A 20,491-nucleotide genomic window follows, 5' to 3' on the forward strand; every position below is an offset into this window, starting at 1 on the left:
CTTCTAGAGCAGTATGAAGTTGCAGATCTTCCATATTGGAACAGGGCCGCCGGGACCCCGCCCTCAGCCTGTGAATGTTGCCCGCACGGTGTGAGGCGTGGCTTTTATTCGGTTCCAATTTTAGTACGTGCTGCCGAAGCTCTAGCACTTGGCTTTTATTCGGATCCGCACATTTCCTTGAGTTCACTAACCTCGAGGGAAACAGAGCTTGATTCCATGTGGAGTCGATGTCGAGCCCAGGAGTGGGTCCCTAAGATCACAATGTGATGAGTAGGCTTGTGCCTGCTTGCGTGCCGAAATTATAAAACTAGGGAACCGGAGAAAGGCTGTGACACGTTAGGCAAGTTGGGATCGTGGAGAAGCTACATAACCTACCATGAATCGGGGACATGTTCACTGAGGAATGGTCCCAACCTATTGCAGAAATAACCTCATACCAGGGTCTGTCATACACTCACTTGCCTCTGGTTGGGGCTGCTACATATGGAGTTCTGCTCCACACAGCTCTGAAAGGAAGGGATTTCCCATTTATAGAGAGGAAACAGATGCTGTGGTGAAAAGACCAAACATCTGGAAGAACGGACCCAAGACTTGAATCTTTGTTGTTAAATTCAAGGCGTGCAAAGTCCTTATTAAATGCAAAACCTCTATAGGAACAAAAGACATCCACCAGCCTTCTGGGAAGTTGACACTGAGTAGATATTGGTAATTATTAAGGGACCTGGATTCGGAGAATAATATTTGATCAAAACTTTGTGGTTTGCTGTTCCCTCAACTTTTTAACTAAAAAAAAAAAAAAAAAAAAAAGTCAAATTCTTCATTTTGATATTTTGCCATATCTACTTTGTTTCTACAATCATTTGAACATTTTAGATCCCAAGACACTTCAATTATGACAACACTGAGCATGAAGTTCTTTAAGGACTCTTAGTCACATAATCAATGTCACCACTCCTAAAATAACCCTCTAACATGCAGGCTATATTAAAATGACTCATCATCCCTGAAACACTTAATAACTTCTAAGTTGGGACAAGACTGGGAATGTAGCTCAGGATAGGGAGCCTTGACTAGTATGCAGGAGGTTCAATCCCTAGCACTGGAAATAAAAACATCCTAGGAACAAGAGAAATGGCATGGCTCAGTGGCTAAGAGTGACTGCAGTGTAAGAATGAAGACCTGAGTTCAAATCCCTACCACTCATGTAAAAATCTGGGCATGGTTGCATGTATGCCTGTAAGCAGTGCTGTAGGGAGCAGAAAGGAGGATTGCTAGGGATTGTTGGTTGTCAGTGAGAGACTGACTAGAGAATAAGGCAAAGAATGGGACTTGTATATACACACACACACCCCACATGTGGAGGGGACAAGATTCTGCGTTCTTGGTATACTTGTCTCTTCCAAGATCATCCTATTTCTGTTCCTCAGATCTCTCCCACCACCCCTCTCTCCTCTCTCTGTATCAGGATCTCACTTTGGAGACTAGGCTGGCCTTGGACTGACAGAGACCAAGAGCGGAAATTAAAGGCATTAAATTAAAGGAAATTAAAGGTCACCACATGTGGCATGAGCCCCTGGTTTTAACCATGGGTTTGGAACTATGTGTTGAAGCTTACTGGGCTCATCTTTGAGTAGAGACAATGACTTCCCTGCACCAGAATTCAGCAGCAGCCAGAAGTTCAACAAGAAGGGACAGGGTCCCAGGAGTCCCTCCCTGATCCGTGATTGCCTCGTCACTGGCTCAGGTTGTACAGGCAACCACAGCTGCTGTGAGACCTGCTGTGGCTGCGTCATGCCCTTGAGATTACAAGCAAGGTTTTTTTTGTTTTGTTTTGTTTTTACTTTCTGTTTTTTGTTGGTTTTGTTTTGGGCCTGTTTGTTTGTTTGTTTGTTTGTTTTAAGACAGAGCATCATGTGGTCCAGGCTGTCCTCAAATTCCCTAGGTAGTTGGGACAGATCTTCGATCCTCTTTCTCTACCTCCTGCTAGGATTACAGGCGTGTGCTACTATACCCAGTTTTCTGTGTGTTTTAAGACATTTCAGAAAACATCGACAGCCCCATTTCACAGGTGGTTACATGGAAGAGGAACTTGGAATCTGTCCCTTGTCCTCTGATATCAAGCCACCTGGTCCTGGGGTGTGCTCCTTAGCCGGGCCTCTCTCACTCTATAAGCTTGCCTGCCATCAACACTTTGAGCTCTAACCAGATGTTGGCAGGTGACTGCAGAACCATCTGGAGAGAGCTTAACACCTGATAATCCAGCAGAGAAAATGGCGGAGAAAGACTTAGGGCGGTGGGGACTGGAGCTTGTAAACGCTGGAGAAAGACTTAGGGCGGTGGGGACTGGAGCTTGTAAATGCTGAGGTATAAATGGCAAATAGGAAGTCCATTTATTTGAGGGAGGCTGTGAGGGACAGGGAGGCAAGTGCGGCGATGTGGCTGGTATAGGATCGCAGTGTCTGGGGAGAAGGGAGGGAGTCCATCCCCTGGCAGGGTCTGCTGCAGTCCCGTGAGGGACCATCAAACAAAGCCTTTCACAAAGTCTATCAAGCGTGGGTCCTTGTAGAGCTTCTCCTCTAGCGCCAGGTACTTCAGTGGAGCCAGCTCTTTGTGCCTGAGCGAAGTGAGGAAGGAGAAGGTGAGGGACATACAAGCTATCAGAGTGCTCCCAGGAGTCCTCCTGACTCTGCCCCTTACCGATTGAGCCGCTGTTCCAAGATTCGGATGCGGAACATGGCCTGAGAGCAGTAGCTCAGGTACAGGTCTTCATCCTCCGGTGTCAGGGTTACCTGGTTCTCCTGGTACCATTGCTGCTTCTTCTGCAGCTCCTGGGTCTCCTGGAAGCACACAGAGATGAGCATGGGGAAGGCGTGAACTCATCTGCATCCGGGCGGTAGGCCCATAGATGACCCGGTGGCCCCAAGAAGATAATGTCCCAGCCCTGACCCCCAAGGAAAGGAACAGAGTTAGAGTGTCACAAAATACTACTGTGGGTGGGAACTGCTGGAGTCATGATTTGAAGGACATGTGCGTGAAATCAGAGCGGGGCCAAAACAGCCAGTCAGAGCTAGGGGTAAGGTTAGTGCATGGCCCTGGATTCCACCCCTAGCAGCTCATTCAAAATCAAAACAGCTGGGTGTGGTGGTGCACACCTTTAATCCCAGCTCTCATTAGGCAGAGGCAGATGGATCTTTGTGAATTTAAGGCCAGTCTGGTCTACATAGCAAGTTCCAGGCCAGCAAAGGTTACAGAGTGAGACCCTGTCTCAAAAAAAAACAACAAAACAGGTCACTGCCTGCTGTCCAGAGAACTGGGGTTAGAGTCCCAAAACTCACACGGAGGCTCAGAATCATCTGAAACTCCAGTCCCAGGGGATGCAATGAGGCTCTTCTAGCCTCTGAGGGCACTGGGCATCCATGTGGTATGCAGACACAACACCCATACATCCAAAATAGCTACATGATCTAGACGAGTTGCCGATGGGCTCAGAGCCCCCAGCAGCTTGTCTCTAAAAGTAAGGGTTATTGCAATCCATTCTACCCAACTTTTCTCTGCGTGGGGATTATATAGTATGCACCTCACCTGCCTCACAGAATGGGCCAAGGACTAGGAGCTATCATAATGCAATATCCATCCATCCATCCGTCCATCCGTCCGTCCTTCCATCCATCCATCCATCCACTCCTCTATCCCTCTGTCTGCCCATCTTAGTTACCCATCCATACCATTACTCACTCAGTCATCCATTCATTCACCTACACTTCACCCCAATCCTCACCGAATATCCAACTGTACCTGCCCATCCCCTACACCTAGTTACCCATCCATCCACTCATCCATTCATACAATAACAAGGGAGTGGGGGAGAGAAGAAATCAGGTATTTGGAAGCCCCGACCACGCGCGCACACACACACACACACACACACACACACACACACACACACACACACACTTGTCTGCTCATCTGTCTCTCACAGATCTGCAAGGCGCTGAGCAAAGACCTCAGGTCCTATTTTCTGACAGAGGATGGTGAGGTCACCCCCCTGCCTGGGCCCTGGCCACACCTTCTCAAAGCGAGCCTGGATGAGGTTAGCCTTGTCGATGAGCCGCTGCTTGAAGTCGCTGAGACACTCGTCCTTGAGGCGCACTGCCTGCCAACGGGTCAGCTTCTCGCCTGGAGGGAGCTGGGCCAGGAATGGGGCCAGGTAATCCAGCTGGGCCTCCACCTGCCGCAGGTGTTCCTCGTGCAAGACACGCTCCTACGGGCCAGGGAACCAGCTGAAAGGTCGATCAGGATATCCAGGGGGGCCTCCCAAGCAGCTGAGTCCATTGTGTAATATAGTACCAAGCCAGTCCCTAAATCCAGGTCCCAGGGTAGGGTTCCTATGAGACATGATTGTCTCTTTATCCATGTTTATTCCTTTCTGACATGTAATGCCTGTATCTGACATGAATCCATCAATCAGTCTGAAAACAGACCAGCTCGCGTCTGGAAAACACATAACCCAGGCCTTGCCAATCCACAGCGGGAACTTACGGTGAATGGCGGTGGCTTAGCAATGACTCCGAGCTCCCACTTTTTTCTTTTGCCCATAAGGTCCGCCTTACTTGGGGCACATGGGAGCCAGGGAACATAGAGACGCGGTCTAGTTGCCCTTTCCTCTATGATCCAAGATCATTCCAAAGCCCAGCCTTGTCAGGCCAACTCCAAACTACTTTAGAGATCCTCACTGCTTGGTGAAGAGGATTTAGGATCGATCCTGGGCACCCAGACTGGTCCTTCTGCTTGGGGGACGGGTAAAGCCAAAGCCCTGCTTCGCTGAGTCCTGATGCTCAACCTGTGCCTGAATCTGTTGGCTGGACTCCCAGTTCAGGACACAGCCTCAGTGAAGCCCTGGTAGAGGTGGACGTGGAGTTCTCATGCTCCACACAAGGTAGAGACTTTCATTTGGCCACTTTCATTTGGGTAAGCACGCCTAGCCTGGATCTTACATGCCTTTTGGGGGTGACTCATCGACACAAGTCAGTTCGGCAGGTGATAGCCAACAAGGACAATCACCTGACATCACCAGTGACTTCATGCCTTACAAAGGGTTGGCATCCCTCATCATCCCTTACGAACGCTTCCCATATTCTCCCTACCCTGGAGGCAGGGCTCCAGGGAAGGAGACCCGGGGAAAGCAGGAAGGCTCACCATGGCCTCCCGGGGAAAGCAGGGAGGCTCACCATGGCCTCCCGATACTCTTTGCTCTTCTCGTTGCGCTTGGTGTCATAGATGGAGATGGTCAGGGTATGTGCCTCCTCTTCCTCTTCGCGAAGCTTCAAGATCTCCAGCACCTTGACCGGACATCATAGAGGATATGCATAACGAGGGCCCTCTCTCCCTGCCACCTCTGCTGTCTGGTAGGACCTTACCTCCAGCTCTGACTCCCAGGCTTGATGTCGGGACAGTTTTTCTTCATTCTTCAGGTGAATCATGGTCTCATACTGGTAGAGGAGTTTCTTGGTGTGCTCCATTGGCTCTACCTGGGACCAGAACCACCATAGTGACAGGGAGGCTGCCCCAGGGCAGGGTTAGGGACCATTTGGTTTAAATCTACTGCCTTTTCCTAGCTGTGTGACCTCAAGCAAGGCGCTTAACCTCTCCACAACTCAGGATCCTTCTCTACAAGAACATAGTAACTTAGAGGGACCAAAGGAAGATGTAGAGGGGCTTACGGTTATGCTATTAGAATAGGAAGGTGAGGCCATCTTAGATTCTAGGGCATAAGACTATCCTGCCACCTTCAGGATAGGCCCCTGAGATCTGGGGTCTAGGTTCCCCAGAGGTGCAGGTAGGGAGGTGCACGAGGAAGTCTCAGCTGGCTGGGTTTTCATTTTGGTGGAAATGGGATGGTTTTCAGAGCAGCTGCAAGGGAAAGGTCCTCGGCTGGGAGCTTTGCCAGTTACCAGGGACAGAGATGGGTTTCCCAGAGTAATCTTAACAGGGGATCCACTTGGGGTTTCTCGAGTTACTGCAGGCACAGTTCTCAGAGTGTGCCCCCCACCCCCCAACCATCCTGTGTGCCATGCGGTCACCAACCCACCTCGTAGCTGATGCACATTTCTGGTGTCATGATGATCTTGTTTCCCTTGCTGTCGACTTCCGTGCGCCGCAGGAACTCTCGCTTGTTTGCAGTGATGTAGTCGTCGCGGCAATGGTAGCGAAGCTGGATGCGCTCCTCGGCTATCAGAAACACGCGCTCTGCCACATCCTCGTCTGCAGGTTTCTCCGGATTGCGGAAGAACTGCTCTGTGATTTTCTGTGTGGCCAGAACACGCAGAGGAGGGATGTGGGTTTCTGTGCATGTTCTGTGGGCAGGAGGGAAGGACTCTCAAGACCCAGGAGTTCAGGGGTGTGATCGGCCCTTTCTGGCCAGACAATGGATTCTATGACTCCCGTGGGTTTTCAGGACCCAGCCTCACATGGTGTTGGGCTTTTTTTTCCAGTTTCCTCCACAAGACTCTGCTCTGTCTGCTTCTAGAGGTGGGGAGCTCTCCACCTCTCCAGAAAGCCTGTCCCATTATCAGATATCCCTTACTATGGAAAGGAGCGTCTTTGGTGTGTGGTCAGGAAGTTCAATAGCCAAGAACTTTGTAGCGTCTTAGAAGAAACCGAGCTCAATTCAAGGCAAAACAGCTGATAATGGGTATTCTAACCCTCACCCAAAATCGCAATAAAATTTAAAAGACTATCGAGAATAAATTGTGTGTGTGTGTGTTGGTGTGAACACACACATTTGTGTGGTAGCCAGAGATTAACATTGTCTTTCTTTTTTTTTTTTTTTTTTTTTTTTTTTTTTTGGTTCTTTTTTTCAGAGCTGGGGACCAAACCCAGGGCCTTGCGATTCCTAGGTAAGCGCTCTACCACTGAGCTAAATCCCCAGCCCCGACATCGTCTTTCTTAATTGCTCTCCTGATTGTTTTCTGAGACAGGGTTTCTGTCTCAGAACTTGGGCTCACTTGAACCTGGACCTCACGGGTTTGGCTTGACAGGCACACAGCAAACTCCACGTATGCCTCCCTGGTGATGAAATTACAGATTCGAGTCACAATGCCATGCTGTTTTCGTGGGGATCAAACCTAGATCTTTGTGTTCACAAAGCAAACCCTTTACTGAGTGAGTTGTCTCCTCCACTCGTTGAGATGGGATTTCATGTGGCTCCGCCTGGGACTTTCTTTGTAGCTGAGGGTTTGCCTTGAACTCTCCACCCTTCAGTCATCACCTCTCAAGTGCTGGGATTAATTGTCCTGCTTTGAACAAACCTACCAGCCCACTGTAATATTGGAGAGAAGTCATTTGAAATATTTTTAAGTTGCTTTAGTTTCACACATTTCCAGATGTCTGGTTATTACGTGTGTCTTTGTTCATTCCGATGAGGAAACCCTGCTTCTTTGCCTAGGGGCCGAGGACGCAGCTTAGCCCTAACAGGCCCAGGGATGTGCATTTGTTAAGTGGTTGGTTCATATTTAGAACCCTGGCAAAATCACAGGCATTAATAACCATGCCAGAGTCAGGGCTTCCCTGATCCTGATGACACCCTCTCTGCCGGAGCCAGTGGGCAGCCGGTCCCCCAAGCCCAAGTGTATTCTCACCACCACGGGCCTCGGGTTGGAGTCCGCGCTGTTTTGGGTGAGCTTCTTGACTCTGGGTCCAAAATTGATGTGTCGATAGGAGAGGAAGTCCGAGCGCCCTTGATAGTATTCGGTCATTGTCATGGGCGTCTCCTCCCGCTTTACCAGGCCATCCACACGGATCATTTTATAGAACTCCATGACGCGGTCCATCTCAGGTAGCATGGACTTGTATGAGTGCACTGAGGGGGGTGGGGGTGGGAGGCGAGGGGGAAGGGCCTGGGTGAGCATCAAGAGCTGGGGCAGCTGGCTCTGTAACCCAATCCCAGGCCCAGGGAGAGGGAGTTCTGAAGTACACATTAGTTATCGGTCACATAACCAACCCCTACTTTCTGGGCGTTACAGTTACATCTGATTTTTTGTTTTTATAAACAATACCATGACGAACAACTATATATTTACTGTACTTGTTCAGCCTTTGCTAAGAACATATTGTTAGCAGAGGAAACACTGGGCCAAGATGTGCTCACATTTTAAGGCTGTTACGGTTGCTGTTTAGAGATGGAACGAGGGGCCTCAGACATGCTGAGGATGTGTTCTACCACTGAGGACGTCTCCATATCAGTAATACATTTAGTTCAATTACTCTTATGAAAAGAGCGACCTGCTGATGTCAGTAGGGAACAGCTTTCTGCCACTTTCAACCCCCGGCACACATGTCAGGGTAGGACCATTTGTTCACACAAAGGTCGTGGCCTGGTCCTTTCTGGTTTAATCTTGAACTTTTCAACTCCCAAGTGTGGCTGGTATATCTCCAGGTGGTGTTGGCTCCAGATTTTTCTCTGCTGAAGTCTGGGGTAGGACATGGATCTCGTGAGGCATCTTCTTTCCTTCCCCTCTTCCCAACCTCATGGACTCCTAGCCATAGCCGTACAATGCTCCTGCATTTGCCTTGTTGGTGGTGCTGGTTGACTTTACTGCCCATCGTTCTTAGACTCTTTACATGTGGCCCATATTGTGTGCCCTCTGGTGGAGGTTCCAGCCTGATCCCAGCCAGAAGACAGCACGTGGCCCTGGCTTTGACTTTCCTAGAGAGCCAATGGCCATGGTGTCTTCCTTTCCTGAGCTTCCTCAGCTGCCTGCACACCACCTTATCTTACAGAGTCAGAGGTAATGCCCATGCTTGCCACCCAAGGACCTCAGTGATACCTAGGGTTGGTTCTTCCCATCAGGGTCATTATATGTAAACACCTCTCCCCCATGGCTCTTGGTTTGCCCAGTAATGGGATCCACACACCACACAGGGCTTGGGGATGGCCTGGCTTGAAGTAGTCCACGTGCAGGCCCGTGGTCTTGTTTATGTGCTTCAGCTCCAGCATGTCCTCCCGGTTCTGGTACCACTCCTTTATCTCCAGAACCTTGGTACCTGTGGGGACACAAAGATGGCTGCTGTAGGCAAATCAGCTCCCCTGGCCTCTGCCACACAGACACTAAAAAACTAGAAGTGATTTACTCAGAGTTGCCAAGCATAGCATTTGGTTGTTCCCCCATTCTGTGCCCCCCAACGTGACTTACACTGTAGGTCCTCGTAGGTGGTGAGGCGACATACCAGGCCATTGTTGTTGAGGTATGGGGACCACTTCTCCAGCTGTGCCTTCTTGTACTGTATCACTTTCTTCCCACTGGGGCAACGGGTCTCAAACTCTGTGGATGTAGAGGGAGCTGGGGTCTTTCCTTCCACCCTTCCCGAATGCTCATCCATTCTCTGCATTGCCTATAAAGTGCCTCCAGGCCCACAACCAGCTCCAAGGAGGAAGAAAATACTCACCAGGGCTGGCTTCAACTCTTCCCAAGGTATTCTTGGGTCAGCCAGCATCCCAGAGCTAGCCGAGAATCATATCTGTGATCCAGCCACTCCTTTCCCCTGCCAGGCCTTCACCACTGAGAACAATGTGCTAGAATGACATCTGGTCCTTTAAAACCCAGCCCCAATGGCCACTACTTCTTAAGACCCATTTTGCCTCTATTCTTATTTAGGATGTAATGGGTGCTCCTACCCCAGGGTTCATGACTACTTCTGTACCTTTGCCACCTGCCGGAACAGCCAAGGAATGCCCTTCTTCTGAGTCTAGGCATTTCCAGGTGGGCCTATGTAGACACTGGGCAAAAGATAGCCCACTCTCTTGTCTTCTCTGCCTATTTTTTCCTGTGGCCTGGCCCCACTGCACTATATACTACATGTTCTGCCCATGGTCTCCTCTGAACAGGGGCTCTGGGGAAGGGAAGAAGCCATGTCCCGGACCTTGGCACTCATGATGTTAACAGTCTAGTTGCGTGCCAGACAGTGTGAGGCTTTGTGCACAGAGCTGGCAGGGTGTTGAGAGGGGTGGAAAGAAGGGCACAGGAAGCCTCTATGCTGAGCTGTGGGCTGAGAACCAGTGAATGACAGAGACCTTCTGGAGTGATCTCAATCTGGGCGACCCACGAAGGCGGCATGTCAAAGCTCTTATCCTCCTCCTCTTTGCCCTGTGAGGAAAAGAGGTGGTTGCTGGCCAGGGATTTAGAGCAGAGGCCATGGTGCAGCTCTGTCCCCTACCCGAGACTCAGACTTGCTGAGGGGGCTGTCAGTTTCCCCCAGAAAAGCAAGAAGTCAGAAGATGATCCAGGATAGGGGAGGAGAGGGGTAGGTTTGGGTGGACTTGCCTAGTCCCTACTTGCCTGGTCTAAGATGATAGGCATCTGTTCTCAAATCCCACCCTTCCAGCCAAACCACTTGTGGCCATGACGGCTACTCAGAGAGGGGATCCTGAGTCAGAGGGAGCCAAACCTTTGGCTAGACCTAGTACCAGGTAAGGAGGGCTGGGTAAGCTTTTCATCCACTCTAAACCTAGGTTTCCTTAGCTGTTAACTAGGCCTCTTGGGAGGACTAATGGATGTTGTAAGTCTTGGCTGTTCTTCCAAGGTCTGTGAAATAGGCCTGGTCTAGACAAGTGATCCTCAAACCAAGCTCAAGATTTTCTGTGTGTATTCTTTTTGCCATAGACAATGCTCAGACCTTGGACGCGTGCTCATCTAATTGTGACTTCTTTTGAGATCACACAAGGTCATCTCAGTCAGCAGAGGACATAGGGACTTTTCTGAGACAACCCTGGAATCCCAGGCCTGGCCCTACAGCTGAGAGCTGGCGCTCAGGCTGTATCATCTATCCATGTTGGAGGGACCAGGATTCTCATTCCAGGGGTGTGACAGGGCTTCCAGAAGGAGCAGGCTCCTAGGTTGAAGGGTACACACTGCTGGTCTATGCCCCGCAGCAAACGGGGACACCAGTGTTCAGAATCGAGGAGAGGGAGGACAAGGTGGCCTCAGTCATTCTTAGGCAGCCTTCTGAGCTGAACAGTCACCACGAAGAGCCCAGATAGGCAACCAGACTGTTGGGGTTTGGCTCCCAGATCTCTCACTTATTGGGTGGGTCCTTCAGTGTCTCATTTGGCCCTGCTGTGTATATGTTGTCCTTGGCTACTCAGGAGGCAGAGATTTACATGAGAGAACTCAGATTCCGCACTAGAAACAGAACCTGTCCCCGCAGTGTTGCCTGTTGATATGGGTTTGCTCAACCTACCTCTAAAATCATGTGCTAAAGCCCTCACCCCCAGTACCTATGAATCCAGTTGCATTTGGAAGTCAGGTCTTTATGGGTAAGGTCATGGAGTCTAAATTGGGTCTTTAGGTGATCCTATTACAATATGCAAAGTGTCCTTATGAGACAAAGGAATTAGGACACAGATTCATAGAGAGGGGGGCCAGATAAAACTACGGTGTTCATGGCCATCAGCAAACCCAGGGGATCTCTGAAGAAACCAGCCCTGCTAGCACCTTTGATCCTGAATTTCTAGCCTCCGGGAGTGTGGGGCTTCCCTTATGGCGATGCCAGCAGATACATGTGTTATTGTTGCTATGGATACCAAACACAGACCATGACCCTCACCCTAGTTTTACATGTAAAGAAGGCATGGGAGATTCCCAAAGCAAGGGGAATTTGCCTCCTAGTCTCTCCTTTCTCACACAGGACCCCATGCATGAAGTACCCCACCCCACACACACCCCTTGTTGAAAGATGACAGACAGAAGGCTGATGACGGGATACCCAGGCCAGGGGTCTTTAGAAGACCTAATAGGATCAGAAGGAAAGGCCTAGCTTGATAGAACAATCATCATGGTGGTTAAAGAGGAGCTAGGGCTCCCACTCCAAGAGATGGTCTCTCTAAGGAACTGTCCAAACCTTTGATCAGAGTTCCAGACGGGAGAGACTGAATTCAAGTACTGTCCCTCCCCTAACCTCCTGAGAGGTTCTGGGATGCTCACCGCATCTGTAAAATGAGAGCTCTACAGACCCCTCTGCGTTGAAGAGTGTATGACTGATAGGTTTGGACACCCCCCATACACGCACATGTTTTCAGGGATGTCTGTCAGGCTGCCTGACCCAAAATGGAGTGAGGACCCTCGACCCGCCCCCATGCTACCAGACTCACCTGATCTTCGTCCTCATCGTCATCCAGCCCTTCGTCGTCATCATCAGTCAAGGACAGGTGAGGCTTATCGGTCCCCAAGAGCATGTACTCCCATCTCACAGGGTCTCCCAGGTCAAAGATCAAGTCCTGATGGAGGGGGAACCAACTGAGTGTACCCCCTGCACCCTGTAACTATGCCTGCTCCTAAGGGGCAATGGCTATTACTTGAGGCTCTGCAGAATGTCAGCTCCATCCAGTCTCTAAGAGTCCAGCCACATTCTCCATCTCATCAGGGGAACTGAGGCCCCCACTCCCATCCCATCATCCCAAGGAAGAAATCCTATAGCATGTCCAGAAGAGACTCATCAGTGCCCCCTGCTGGGGACAGCCTGTACATGAAGACATTGTAGGTCACTAAGGGAGGGAAGAACCAGGAACCACGTGGCTACAGGAGATCTCAGAAGGAACCAGCCCTGCCAGGATCTCGGTCCTGGATTTCCAATCTCTGGAACTGTAAATCAAAGAATTTTCATTCTTTAAGTTCCTATCCTGGGCTGGAGAGATGGCTCAGTGGTTAAGAGCACTGACTGCTCTTCCAGAGGTCCTGAGTTCAAACCCCAGCAACCACATGGTGGCTCATGACCATCTGTAATGGGATCTGATGCCCTCTTCTGGTGTGTAAAGAAAAAAAAAACCGCACAGAACAAACTGGGGAAGGTCATATAGCTAGAATGGCCCTTGAGAGCCGGGGGTGCGGCTTTTGGCATCTCTACCATACGTAACCCTGCTATGGGGGGGGTGTGGCCAGACCACCCACGGGCCACATCCTTGGTCTCCACCCCCCAACTCCCGCACACCTTACAGCAGTTCCAGCAGTCCTGCATATTGATCCAGTAGTTCTTGTGGTTCCAGAGACTCTCGATGCCCAGGAAGTGGTCATCCTTGGTGCCGTAGCTGCGCCCGGTAAAAGGGTCGATGAAGAAGCTCTCAGGCACCTCGCGCTTTCCCGACAGCACCAGAACCCAGGAGTGCACCCTCAGGCCATGCAGGGGGTCAGGCTTCGCTTTCTCTGCTTCCTACACAGGGAAGTTGGGTGGTTCGCTCTTTAGGGCACCCTGGGTGAGATTTCATCCAAAGAAATGCAATGCGTTCTACGGATAAGGGGTGCTTTGGTGAATCTTAAGAGAAGGTCCTCATATGTTATCCATTGGGCCCACGTAACCAGCTATGGCAGGGTTGCATGCCCGTGGAGACCCACCAGGAGGCGTTCTTCCTCTTCCTTAAGCCGCTTCAGTTCTTGGTCCTTTATCGCCTGTAGTCTCTTCTCCTCTTGCTCCTGCTCAAACCTGCTGGTCAGGTCCCGGGGCGGCTTGACGGCATATTTCTTAGGCGCTACCTTCTCTTTCTTCGCGACTATCTGTCACCCAAGAAGAGCGGGAAGTCGAACTTCCACCTGCACTCTACACAGGCTTAATGGGACAGACGAGGGCTAGCACGAGAATATTTAAGCACGCACACAAACTCAAATAAGCTTGCACGAATGCAAGTGCAGCCCAGTTGACCTGGATCCCAGACAGAGGGTGGGGCAGGTAGTCTGGGGTAAGAGTTTTCAGGGGTCATCCTTGGGAGACTTCATACACTGATTCCAAGTTTTAAGTTTTCTGGGCCAGGAAGGAAAAGTGTGTGTGTTTCTACGTGTATGCGTGTGCACATGTGTATATAATTAAGTACGAAATGATGATATGTGTTCCCAGGAAAGAATTCTCCAGGAGCTGCTGAGGTGGGCTTATGGCTGTGACAGAAATACAATCTCCAGTCTTGGGGATCAGACCCAGGCTTCCATCCTCCAAAACATGTTATCACATTTTGGTGGCTCCAAAGATGTTACCCCACTTTCCTCTTAACCACGCCATTTCCGTTTTCTGTATACTAAGAGGGGAAACACCAGCTACCCAGGGTGCCATGAATAGCCACCAAGTCAGCCCAAGCCCACATTAAACCTGTTTGTCATCCAGAAAGTTCTCTGCCTTCGTTACTTATTGACATAAATTTGATTCTTTGCATTGCCTCTGAAACAAGAAGGCCAGGAGAGAAGCTCAGAGGCCATGGAAGGTTAAAAATGTAAGAGAGCATTTGCTCATTCCTCCTGTGGTGGTTTGAAAAAAAAGCAGGCCCCATAGGCTTCCAGGGAGTGGCACCATTAGGTTTGGCCTTGTTTGGAGTGGGTGTGGTCTTATTGAAGGAGGCGTGTCACTAGGGGGTGGGCTTTGAGGTTTCAAATGCTCAAGCCAAGCCCAGCATCTCTTTCTCTCTTTTTCTGCTGCCTGTGGATTGGGATGTAGAACTCTCAGGACGTTCTCTAGCACCATGCCTACCTGTGTACCATCATGACCATAATGGACTAAACCTCTGAAACTGTAAGCCAGCCCCAGTTAGATATTTTCCTTATTAATAGTTGTCATGGTCCCATTAATCCCAGCACTTGGGAGGCAGAGGCAGGGGGATTTCTGTGCGTTTAAGGCTGGCCTGGTCTACAAAGCAAGTCCAAAGACAGCCAGGGCTGTTACACAGAGAAACCTTGTCTTGAAAAACCGGGGGAGGGGGGTGGGGTGGCGGACCGGAGGGGGAGGAGCAGGCCATGGTCATGGTGTCCCCTCACAGCACAAGAAACCCCAAGGCCACCTCAGTAGCCCCTGGAGAGTTCTTCCCTTGACCCCTGCTCAGTGCTTCAGACCCCTGGATCTCCATCCTTCAGCTTCAGAGGGACCTGATCCTTGTCACGGGCCTCTGGAATCCATGCTCAGAGCTCTTCCTGTGCACTGCATGGTGTGTGTTCAAGTGTAAAGAGATTATTTTGTCGTTGTTTTGTTATTGTTATTGCTGTTGTTTTTGCCTGTGTGATTCTGGCATGAAACATATACATAATATGTTCATTACCTATGACCTCAGCACTTCATACGCTAGCCTCAACATTTTTAAATTTGAAAAGTGCTCCTTTTGTTTGAAGAGACGCTGGTGAGCATACATTCTTAGTAAGCAGACAGGAAACTCCAGTGTCACTCACTAACTTTCCCCTACTAAACGGGCTGAGGATGTAGCTCAGAGTAGCATGCTTGTTCTTTGTGTGTGTGTGTGTGTGTGTGTGTGTGTGTGTGTGTGTGTGTGTGTAGTGAGCCATATTGGATTTGGGCCTGGCCGCTTTGTAACTGCATGGCCACAGTTAAGAAGTCGTGGGATTGTTGGACAGAGGCCTCTCCCATGTATTTACGGCACAGGAAGAAAAGACCAAGTAGTAAACACCCGGTGTCTCCACTGCATGACCTCTGCTGAGCCCGGCTGATGCATGTGGAACCGACACACCTGGACCACACCTGGGTGGTGGTCAATTTACTTCTGCCTTTTGCTTCCTCAGCCTTTATCCTTGAGATTTAGGCTGGTCTTCTCGGATTTCTCCCTAATTAATTCAGGTCTCCTAGTCGGTCTTTTGTTACAGAAGCCAGGAAGCCAGGGTTTCCCACTGTGCTTCCCAGTTATTTCCAGTTATTTTCTACCTGGAGACTTGGTGAATAAAGTTACAGGAAACTCTCTCTCTCTCTCTCTCTCTCTCTCTCTCTCTCTCTCTCTCTCTCTCTCTCTTCCTCTCCTGGCTTGACACGATAACCTGTGTGTGTGTGTGCTCGTGTTTCTTTCATCCCGTAGGCTTTCGCCCGATTCTCGGTACCGTGTCGGTGCTGGCGCCGACATGTGTGTCTGTCTGTCTGGGAGGAAGGCTCAGAATCAAGCACTTGCTTGGCCATTGTTTCCCACCATTAAAAGGACCAGACAGGGGTTGGGGATTTAGCTCAGTGGTAGAGCATTTGCCTAGCAAGCGCAAGGCCCTGGGTTCGGTCCCCAGCTCCGAAAAAAAGAAAAAAAAAAGGACCAGACAGGCTTTTATCAGACGTAAGGGGAAGTGGGTAAACTTGTGATAATTGTATATAAGACAGAAGCCGTTTGAGTCGTGAAATTTGCTCAGTGGGAGCACAGTGTCTTCAACCGAGCTAAGACAAGGAAAGAGGGACCGTAGTTTGGAGAAGTGGGCTGTGGGTGGTGCCGAGGACAGAGAAATCACCGAAGGTTTGCAACAGGGAGTCTGGAGCAACAGTGGATACACAGGGATGGGGCAGGAGCCCATAAGTATAAGGACAGCCTACATGGGAACTTGCTTCTCCAAGGACAGCCAGGGCAGAGACTCAGTCCTCACTTCCCTAAGGTGGCCAGGGCAGAGACAGTCTTCACTTCCCTGAGAATGATCAGGGCAGAGACCCAGTTTTTGTTTTCTCTGAGGATGGCCAGGGCAGCGCCCCGATCTTTAAGGAGGGATGGGCGCTCCCAGGACTGTGCATTCTTTGGGTTGCCACGCGCCAGGCATACCTCTTTGGCTTTCACGGTGAGTGGACACACTTCTCTTGTCAGGTCCATGAGGCACAGGTCCAGTGAGCCATAGCCATTGACGCAGTAGGCGTCGTAGCCGGAGCCAATCAGCATGGAGCAGAGCAGGGTGCTGAAGTCAAAGCAGTTCCCCTTCTGGCACTGGAGCACGGTGGTCGAGGAGTATAAGTGTGTGGGCTGAACACAGCACACCCATCAGTTCGACAGATCCCTTGCCGCTCACCGCTCAACCACCCACTCGTAGGCGAAGGGTCCCCGGTGCGTCCAGAGCCTCTTGAGGACGTGCCACAAACAGACCCACGTAACCTACATGTGCCCGCCATGTTAAGGAACTGGGGGTTCTCCTCATCCTCTATCAACGATTCCTTATTCGCCCCTCTTTCCTGTCTCCCTCCATTCTCAATGATAGGCTGACTGAATCTTTCGGAAGCCCAAAGATGGGGTTGAAGGCTCTAGGCAGTTTGGTATCCCCCAGCTCTTTGCTGTCCCTCCTAAAGTTAAAAAGGGAGACTGAGGCAGAATCTAGTAGGAGAGAGACTAGGCTTGCTATGTACCCTTGGGTCAGTGGTTGTCTCTCTCTCTTTTTCCCCTAAGGGTGTTCTCAGAAGGCCGGAGCCTGTCTGACCGTCTATCACCCAGGCTTGCCCTATGTAACCAGGGAGTAGCACTTACCGGCTTGAGGGGGTCAACCAGTGGAACCATGGTAAGGAAGTCAGATACAAACTGGGCACAGCTGTCCCAGTTGTACAGTTCAGGGTAGGGCATCAGGGTGGGCCTCAGGGTGGTGCTCACGAACTTCTGCAAATGAGAGATCTTGCCAGGGACCCTGGCTGGTCTAGCCTCTTTTCTTGAATTCTCAGGGGAACCCTGAAGAGACCTGGTTCACAGGCCTCAGGGTGGTGGGGCAGTCTCTGGCATTGGCCATTGCCACCTTCGCTGGCCCAGAGGCAAGCAGATCTCTGAGTTCAAGGCCAGCCTGGGACAAAACAAGTTCTATGTCCAGGTGTGGTAGGACACACCTTTAATCTGGGCCATACCTTCTGCTGGAGGCCTACGTAAGGACAGTGGAAAAAGGAAGGGTTCGTTCTTCTCCCCCTGCTTGCACTTACTTGCCAGCACCTCTGTGGGAACCTACTTCTTCAGGACTCCAGTTTATACAGAAGACCAGCTGAGACACCCAGCCTCATGGGACTGAGCAAGTACTGGACTCTTGGGTTTCCCATTCAGAGCGGCCCATTGTTGGGTTAGTTGGACTACGGACTGTAAGTCATTACAATAAGTTCCCTTCACATAGAGAGATATCTCATAAGCTCTGTGTCATTAGAGAACCCTGACTAAGGCACTAAGTGAATTATCTAAGCTTGCACAATAAGAGCTAAAAACCACAGAACTCCGACCAGGACAAGGCCTTTTCAGAGGCTTACAGAGGTTCTGAGCAGGGATAGCTAGTGACCAGGGTGGTCTCCAGTAGCAGGTACCAACCCCTCAAGGGAAGAAGCAAAGCAAGTGGACAAAGTGGAGCAGACCAGGCCCTTCCCCGCCACATGGCACCAGGTAGCTCCCTGAGCCTCTCCAGGCTTCAGTTTCCCTCATCTATGGCTGCCCTGTACACAGGCACGGAAGGTCTCCTATGTTGGTTAGTAAGCAACACTGAAAGCCACAGCTAGTTTGAGGGCATCCTGGGCTACATAGTGACACCCCACCTTAACTCAAGACTTAAAAGCTGGGGATGCAGCTCAGTGGCAGGACGCCAGTCTACTAGGTGTCAGGCCCTAGGCTCATCCACAGCTTCCAATTCAGATCCCAGGCTGGCATCCCCCTGCAGTAGTCTGTATGTCCCTCTGTCTGACAGGCCAGAGCTGTTTTACAGAAGTTTCCAGCTCTGCAGGACAGCGGCGATGTGACCCAGAGACAGTGGAGAACTGGGTGTACCTCCCAGGCCCAGCCCCATTCCCTGCTCCCACTCTGGCCCTGCCCTCAAAGACACACCCCTCCCCGGCTTACGGGCACATTGCACTCGTTTAGTGGGTGCAAGAAGAGAGGCACGCGGTCCGGACACAGGTGGCTGTACTGGCGGGAAAAGTTGTCTGCCACCAGCAGCAAGTGTTCCTCCTTCAATGAGTTGGTAGTGTAGGAAGGAGGGAGCTTGGTGACATCAACGGGGACCTGGCATATAACCCTGAGATAGCAATAATCTGAGTGAGGCCATGCTTGGCACCCCCAGGAAACCCCCACAGTGCCTGAGCTGTCTTTGACTTTGCCTTGTCTTCATTTGATCCTCACAACTACGTGAGACTGTCACTACTCACACTTTCACTCCTACACAAAGTAATGGAGGCCGCAAAAGGTTGCTCCCATCATCCAGCTGGAGGAAGGTTGAGGAATCTGGGAGTGGAACCTCAAACTGAATCACACCTCTCTATGGCATCCTGCCTTGGTCCTTTCTGACTGTGCCAGCACTGGGTGGAAAGTCCGGATACTCACGAGTGATCAGCTGGGGTAGGGATCTCGATGGCCATTAGCTTCTCCTCCAGGTCTCGAAGGTCATCCTGGCTCAGAATGATCCCCTCTTTGCTCACTTCAGTTGCCTTCAGCACCCTCTCTGCCTTCTCAGCCCGTTCCGCCCTTTCAGCTGCTTCCTCACGCTCAGCCTCCTCCTCCTCCTCCACTTTCTCTCTCAGGACCTCCATCCTGATCACTAGGGATGAGTATCTCTGCAGGGAAAAAGCAAATATGCTCAAAATGGCTGCTATCTGTCAGGAAGAAGTCACTTGTGCATGCAGAGTGGCCAGAAGTACTTTTTCCTCACAGAGAAGGTACGACGTCCCTTGGAAGCATTCCCTCCACCAGCAAGGGACAGACCTCCAACCCAGCAGCATACTCTGGTTTTTAAAGCCCTTTGCTGCCTCTCAGGCACAAGGGAGACAACCAAGGAGTGGGTAACGCACCTTCAAGACATTCACAGTTCACTAGACACCTATTGTGTGCCAAGCCCTGGGGCTACACAAAAATGATATCCCTCATCCTGAAGAGACTCTGGTGTAGTTAGTCCTATGAGACCCATTCTACAGGTGAGAAAACCAAGGACTAGAGAGTCTAAAAGAATCATCCAAACAGAGAGCCAGCAGAGAGCAGATCTTTGACTGGAACCCACGTATTTCTGGCTTTTGAAACCCACGTAAGAAGGGAGCTATGGATAGGAAAGGGTGGGGATGGAGAGCAAGGAAAGAAACATGACAGAAAGATTAAGGTGTCAGTGGGCAGACCAGCTCTAGCTGGGGCTCAAGGTTGGGCCATTATAGTGGGTTGAGGTCCAGACCTACAACACTACTCCCCACACCGGCTACCTCCTCTGTTACTGACTGACCCATAGTGTCCTCCCAGAGCCTCCTTCCAACAGCAACCTTCTCCTCTCCACAAAACAACCCTTCACAGACAGGTCAGGGCAGGGAGACTCCAGGAAGGAATACTTTGCTTCCCTGGTCCCTCCTCCTCTCTATCCAGCCATCCCCATTTCCCAGTTCCCTCCTTACCCTCCAAGAACAGCCTTACTATCTGTTACTTGTCTCTATGGTAACAACAGAGGGCAGGCCCTGGGAGAGGAGGCTTCTGGGAAATGTAGTTTCCTGTGATTGCTTAGGATCCAGTTTCCACCACTACGACCATAGTGCGCGTGCTGGGTGGTATAGGTAGAGTTAGAGAATACAGCAGACAATCACCAAACTTTTAGGGATTTTTGTGAGCCAGTTGTCAAATGCAGCATCATTAAACGATTGAAAACGTCCAGTGAATTGTCTTACTTTTTCTATTGCCGTGGAGAGATACATGAGCAAGGCAACCAAGGGGCTCAAGGTTCCAGAGGGTTAGAATCCACGATCATCATGTCAGCAAGCATGGCATCAGGCTGGCTGAGGCTGGAATGGTACCAGGGCAGTA

The 20,491-nt window shown here is 50.6% G+C and overlaps 1 protein-coding gene across 2 annotated transcripts; it reads right to left on the minus strand.

The window, feature by feature from the left end:
* Positions 1-2,365: 2,365 nt before the first annotated feature.
* Positions 2,366-20,143, minus strand: Drc7 (dynein regulatory complex subunit 7). Of its 2 annotated transcripts, none has more exon segments than NM_001434078.1 (18): positions 2,366-2,614; positions 2,698-2,837; positions 4,067-4,261; positions 5,229-5,339; positions 5,418-5,528; positions 6,089-6,304; positions 7,638-7,858; positions 8,914-9,042; positions 9,192-9,320; positions 10,070-10,142; positions 12,146-12,271; positions 12,982-13,200; positions 13,383-13,541; positions 16,538-16,696; positions 17,228-17,353; positions 18,560-18,734; positions 19,040-19,269; positions 20,089-20,143. In NM_001434078.1, coding segments are annotated over 17 exon segments (2,589 nt in total). In that variant the 5' UTR covers positions 19,246-19,269; positions 20,089-20,143; the 3' UTR covers positions 2,366-2,520.
* Between the last annotated feature and the right edge of the window lie 348 nt (positions 20,144-20,491).

Source organism: Rattus norvegicus, chromosome 19, assembly GCF_021556685.1.
Source record: "Rattus norvegicus strain SHRSP/BbbUtx chromosome 19, alternate assembly SHRSP_T2T, whole genome shotgun sequence".
Taxonomy (NCBI): Eukaryota; Metazoa; Chordata; class Mammalia; order Rodentia; family Muridae; genus Rattus; species Rattus norvegicus.